The following is a 6,426-nucleotide window of genomic DNA, read 5'->3' as shown; positions in this document are numbered from 1 at the left end:
GCGAACCACAGCCAGTGGGGGCCGCGATCGGCCGAACCTGCCGCGTCAGCAGGTAAATAAACTGGCCCGGCCCGCCAGGGTGCTTACCCTGGCGAGCCGCATGCCAAACGTTGCTGACCCAAGCTAGACCTAAGCATATTTTACCCATATTAACCATAAACAATGTTTGATGTACTTGTAATTAAATGTTGCCTAATGAGATGAGAATTACCGTAGACAGGCCATCTTCAGAGAGGAGGTCGCTTAATTCTAGGCCTCTCCTAAAAGTTGCAGAAAACTGTGGGCTCAAAGGACTGTCTTGGCCAAGTCACAAGGTCTAGGCATTTTTTTAAAATTCAGCCTGAAAAGAATAATGAGGGAGAATAAACAGTGAACCAAACACCAGGAACACCAAATTTTGAAGAATGATAGCAAAGAAGTTGAAATCAATTGTATCAAACTACAGGTAAGTCAGGTGAAATAAAAATGTATAAGCCCCTAGATTTAGCAACCATTACACTTGTCACGCTGTTTGCAGTGGCTCATGACCGTGAGTGCCAACCTCAGGGTAGAATGTCCAAAAAGCTAGGCAGAAACCTCAAACTGGTTGAATTTTCTATAATTAGATGTTACTGAATTGGTGACAAGTGTATGAACTCCTAAAGCACTGTAACAGTTTTACCATGGAGTCACAGACCGTCCCCTTGGGCATTCCAGTCCATCTTGCAAACCAGGCAAGCTGGACTATGTGATAAATGGTCATGTTACACCAAAAATCCCAACAATATTCAGCTTACTTCCAGTCCCAAAGGACCAGTCACTTACCCCAAGACAATGCCTGTAGCCAATACTGTAATAAACTAACTAGCTAAAGCTTTATTAACAAAGAAAAGAAATAAGAGTTATTTACAAGGTTAGAACAGGAAACACGCACACACAAATGAACAACGAGGAGTCCGGTGGCACCTTAAAGACTAACAGATTTATTTGGGCATAAGCTTTCGTGGGTAAAAAAACCCACTTCTTCAGATGCATGGAGTGAAAATTACAGACACGGGCATAAATATACTGGCACATGAAGAGAAGGGAGTTACCTTACAAGTGGAGAACCAGTGTTGACCAGGCCAATTCAGTCAGGGTGGATGTGGTCCACTCCCAGTAATTGGTGAGGAGATGTCAATACTAAGAGAGGGAAAATTGTTTTTGTAGTGAGCCAGCCACTCCCAGTTCCTATTCAAGCCCAAATTAATGGTGTTAAGTTTGCAAATAAATTGTAGCTCCACAGTTTCTCTTTGAAGACTGTTTCTAAAGGTTTTTTTGTTGAAGGATAGCTACTTTTAAATCAGTTATTGAATGTCCAGGGAGATTGAAGTGTTCTACTGGCTTTTGTATGTTCCCATTCCTGATGTCTGATTTGTGTCAATTCATTCCTTTACATAGAGACTGTCCGCTTTGGCCAATGTACATGACAGAGGGGCATTGCTGGCACATGATGGCATATATCCCATTAGTAGATATGCAGATGAATGAGCCCCTGATGGTGTGGCTGATTGGGTTGGGTCCTGTGATGGTGTTGCTAGAGTAGATATGGGGACAGAGTAGGCAGCGGGACTTGTAACAGGGATTGGTTCCTGGATTAGTGTTTCTGTGGTGTGGTGTGTAGTTGCTGGTGAGTATTTGCTTCAGGTTGGGGGGCTGTCTGTAAGCAAGGACTGGCCTGCCTCCCAAGGTTTGTGAGAGTGAGGGATCGTTTTCCAGGATAGGTTGTAGATCGTTGATGATGATCTGGAGAGGTTTTAACTGGGGGCTGTACGTGATGGCCAATGGTGTTCTGTTATTTTCCTTGTTGGGCCTGTCCTGTAGGAGGTGACTTCTGGGTACCCGTCTCGCTCTGTCAGTCTGTTTCATCACTTCCCCAGGTGGCTATTGTAATGTCATCAATGTAGTGCAAGTAGAGGAGGAGTGCTAGGGGACGATACAAACTAACACGGCTACCCCTCTGATACTTGACACGCAAATGAGTTAGTCTTAGATATAAAAGGTAATATAAGCTTCCATAATAAACAGCTCAATACTTCCTTTAGGGCTGACGCATGCCAAGCAGCATGGGGATCTCTTGCTTATGTTTAGGAATCTTTGCTCCTTAGAGTCTAGACAGCATGAAGAGACCAGTTTCTCCTTGTCAGGATTTTTATGCCCCTCACCTCAGAATCCAATCTGATGGGATGAGTTCGTGTATAGGTCCCCCTTTCTTGGAGTGAGTCAGGAATACAATCACCAAAGTCTCTGTCCACTGATGCTACACAATGCCTCATTTGCCTTCAGTGGGGCATTTTGTGTGCAGGGCGAATACTTTACCTTAGTTCTGCTTTACCTGTTTGGTGAGTTACATAATTACAGAAATTTACAATGCAAACATTCAATATAACTTTATACCATGGGATACAGATATTATAGGATTAATATATGCAGCATTCTAAATACAAACACATTCTTGTAACACTAATATCTATTTTAACTATACTAACCCCAGACATAAGCCAGACTGGTTTTCAACTATGCGTTTATCAGTGTTCAGTGAGGCTCTGGGCCTTTGTGCCTGCCAGCATCACAGTGTTTTTAAAAATGCATTTTAAAGGTACCTGATTAAAGAAGTATCTCTCAGTTGTCTGAATTTAACTTCAATTGATAACTCCATTGAGTTTATCATCAAACAAATTGTAAAAGGTGGCTAACAATTCCAGACTTAGATATGATATCAGTCAGCATGGGCTCAAATGTAGATGACCTCTTACAGCAGCTCCATGGTCACAAGGCTACTAACTGTTATTACCGAGCACCTGAAAACAGCATCTTTCCAGCAGCACTGTCTGTAGAGTAATGTCTAGTTATTGGAAACAGCAAGATTGTATGTGTTTAGCTAGGATAGGTTATCAAACTATAGAAAATGAGCTACAAGCTGTCAAATCCAAACCATAGACTAAATAGGTTGCATGATTAATTCCAAAACAGAAATTTAATTATAATATATCTAGCACTTTACATAAGAACGGCCATACTGGGTCAGACCAAAGGTCCATTAGCCCAGTATACTGTCTGCCAACAGTGGCCAATGCCAGGTGCCCCAGAGGGAATGAACAGAACAGGTAATCGAGTGATCCATTCTGTTGCCCATTCCCAGCTTATGGCAAACAGGCTAGGGACACTGTCCCTGCCCATCCTGGCTAATAGGCATTGATGGACCTATCCTCCATGAATTTATCTAGTTCTTTTTTGAACCCTGTTATAGTCTTGGCCTTCACAACAGCCTCTGGCAAGGAGTTCCAAAGGTTCACTGAGTTCTGTGAAAAAATACTTCCCTTTGTTTGTTTTAAACCTGATGCCTATTAATTTTATTTGGTGGCCCCTAGTCTTTGTGTAATGAGAAGGAGTAAATAACACTTTCTTATTTACTTTCTCCACACCAGTCATGATTTTATAGACCTCTATCATATTCCCCCTTAGTCGTCTCTTTTCCAAGCTGAAAAGTCCCAGTCTTATTAATCTCTCCTCATATGGCAGCCATTCCATACCCCTAATCATTTTTGTTGCCCTTTTCTGAACCTTTTCCAATTCCAATATATCTTTTTTGAGACGGGGCGACCACATCTGCACACAGTATTCAAGATGTGGGCGTACTATGGATTTATATAGAGGCAATATGATATTTTCTGTCTTATCTGTCCCTTTCTTAATGATTCCCAACACCCTCTTCGCTTTTTTGACTGCTGTTGCACATTGAGTGGATGTTTTCAGAGAACTGTCCACAATGACTCCAAGATCTTTCTTGAGTGGTCACACATAATTTAGACCCCATCATTTCATATGTATAGTTGGGACTATGTTTTCCAATGTGCATTACTTTGCATTTACAGCTTATTATAAAATATTATTTATATTAGTGAGGATGTTAATAATCATCATATTTTAGGGTTAGTGGAAGAGAAATTCTAATTGTTATTCCCACCTCTGGACTTCCTTGTTTGTCAATTCTTGTGCTTGTTTCTTAGACCATAAGCTCTTCAAGAAAGGGAGTGCCTTTAGTTTTATGTTGTACAGTGTCAGCACTAAGGGCTGTAGTGCTTAGTGAAGATGCTACCTATGCTGATAGGAGAGCTTCTCCCATTAGCATAGGTACTCCACCTCCCCGAGAGATTTTAGCTGTGTCGACGGGAGAAACTCTTCTGTCCACATAGTACTGTCTACACCATGAGTTCAGTTGGCATATCTGTGTTGCTCAGGGAGCTGGATATCCACACCCAGGAGCAACATAGTTATACCAACATACGTTTGTAGTGTAGAACAGGGCTGTATAAATAAGCTGTGAAGTAAAGTTCATTCTAGTTATTAAAGATTTGCCTGCTTGTCTACGTTTCACGTTTGTCTGTTTTGTAAGGTACGTTTTTGTTTTTAAACAGAGCCAAGATTTCCTTTTGCACATGCCTCTTGGAAACAGTGGATCACAGCAGGAATCTGTAGGAGGAGGGAGAATAACTGTTGGAGCACAGACAGTACCCTCTGCAGATCTCAGTAATTCCTCTCCTTCTGATGTAGCGTGTAACTGTGAGGCCTGTAATGAGCGCAGGTGAGACTTGCAGCGAACTTAGTAATATTGCAACTTATTCATATCTGCTCACATTTTGCTTATTAAAATAAATTTTTTTTGTAATTCAGTGGTAATTCTATTAATTGGTTTTCTAATCTAATTTAGTTGGATAGGCACTCTGTTTTTACTGAAGTGCATCTTTGAAATAATGTGGTGGTACAATAACCTTAGTTTGTATGCTATGTTAACCTTTCTGGCATTGTTGCAGAGAAATTTCAGCAGAGACTGAACGTGAATCTCAGCAGCTTCAAAATTACTGGTCAGAAGTAAGATATATGGTCCGATGTGTATATCGCCAAGCTGGCACCCCATTGGCAGATGATCAAGACCAATCCCTGGTACCAGATAAAGAGGGAATGAAGGAGTTGGTGGATAGGTATAAAAAAAATTTATAGAATTTTCTTATGTAGATTAGTACTGTTCCTCCAGTTTAAAGGGTCTTTATTATGAAGCTGCAAATAATTCAGAATCACTGATTTCTTTAATAGAAGTGTATTTATCACTTCTTAATCTGTGGCCATACTTTTTAAAATCATCAATCTCTTACGTGTCCATATATTCAGAATTCGTCATTGGAATGAGGAATCAGAGCAATTTTAACTAAAACTCCTGCATAAATATATTGAACATTGGCTTGAATGTATCATATGAAATTATTAAACTCTGATTTACTAGTCTGCAAGAGGGCTATTGATGCATAAATTATGGATATGTCCTAAAAATTCATCTCTTCAAAAGAACATGAGAAGATTAATATTAAAAGCTGACATACTACTCTCAGCTGACATTTCCATACATGATACTTTGTCCTTATTTAGTGTATTGGATTAGAATGAACAGTGGTGGATTCTTATAACCACGATGACAGCTAAAGTATTACTTCATTCAAAAAAAAGAAATTAGTACATACCAGTGGATTATTTGAAAATTGAGGAAAATTGAGATTTGTAGACACTTAAAAATTAGTTGCATATTTGGAATGGGAGTCCTTTTTTAGTATGATGTAGAGAAGATTAGCTTAATGTCATCACTGAATATTCATGCTATTGAAGATAACATAACAATTTGAGTGTCTTTAAACTGCCCCAATATATTGGGTAACTATCTGAATTTCTTAGCCTCGCTGGAAATGTGAATCCTAGAATAGAATACTGGTCTACTGAACATTTAAAATATTAGTGGGTCAGCTCTCCTGGTACCTGAATGACAGTAGAACTATGAGTAAGAGCTTCTGGCTGAAACTAAGGGCTTGTCTTCACTACTGCTGCAATCAGTGCAGCAGGGGTCGATTTAGCGGGTCTAGTGAAGACCTGCTAAATCGACGGCAGAGCGCTCTCTGGTCAACCCTGGTACTCCAGCTCTCTGAGAAGAGTAAGCGAAGTCGACCGGAGAGCGTCTCCTGTCAACGCAGCACAGTGAAGACACTGCGGTAGGTTAACCTAAGCTATGTCGACTCCAGCTATGTTATATACGTAGCTGGAGGAGAGTAATTTAGGTTGACTTTCCCCAGTAGTGAAGACAATCCCTAAATTCTGGCAAGATAGGTGTGATGGTGGGTAGAGAAATGTTTTGAAGGACTTCACCATCAATTGATACCATTCTGGGAGAGTTCAAATGTCATGCAGTCTGTCTCATTCTGGAATCATGATTGCTCTGGGATGCCCAAATGATCTTTGACTATAATTGTCTGGTCAAGAGACTTTGGCTTTTTCTGTTAATTACAGCTTGCCATGGTGATCCACTTGCTTATCATCTCTCTAAAATTGTTCTTAATCTGTCAGTTTTTTGTTGGATCAGACTTG

The 6,426-nt window shown here is 40.4% G+C and overlaps 1 protein-coding gene across 3 annotated transcripts in view; it reads left to right on the top strand.

Moving 5' to 3' along the window:
- FAM193A (family with sequence similarity 193 member A) overlaps window positions 1-6,426 on the top strand; it is a 99,495-nt gene that overhangs the window by 43,024 nt on the left and 50,045 nt on the right. For 2 of the 3 annotated variants that reach the window (XM_024198560.2, XM_024198558.2), the window contains exons 4-5: window positions 4,437-4,603; window positions 4,833-5,000. In XM_024198560.2, the coding sequence (XP_024054328.2) occupies window positions 4,437-4,603; window positions 4,833-5,000 (335 nt within the window). The remainder of the gene's footprint in view (window positions 1-4,436; window positions 4,604-4,832; window positions 5,001-6,426) is intronic. The other variant, XM_024198559.2, reaches the window with a different exon arrangement.

This window comes from Terrapene carolina, unplaced genomic scaffold, assembly GCF_002925995.2.
Source record: "Terrapene carolina triunguis isolate 2854851 unplaced genomic scaffold, T_m_triunguis-2.0 Scaffold66, whole genome shotgun sequence".
In the NCBI taxonomy this organism is placed as follows: Eukaryota; Metazoa; Chordata; order Testudines; family Emydidae; genus Terrapene; species Terrapene triunguis.
This window is presented reverse-complemented; position numbering and strand designations above follow the sequence as displayed.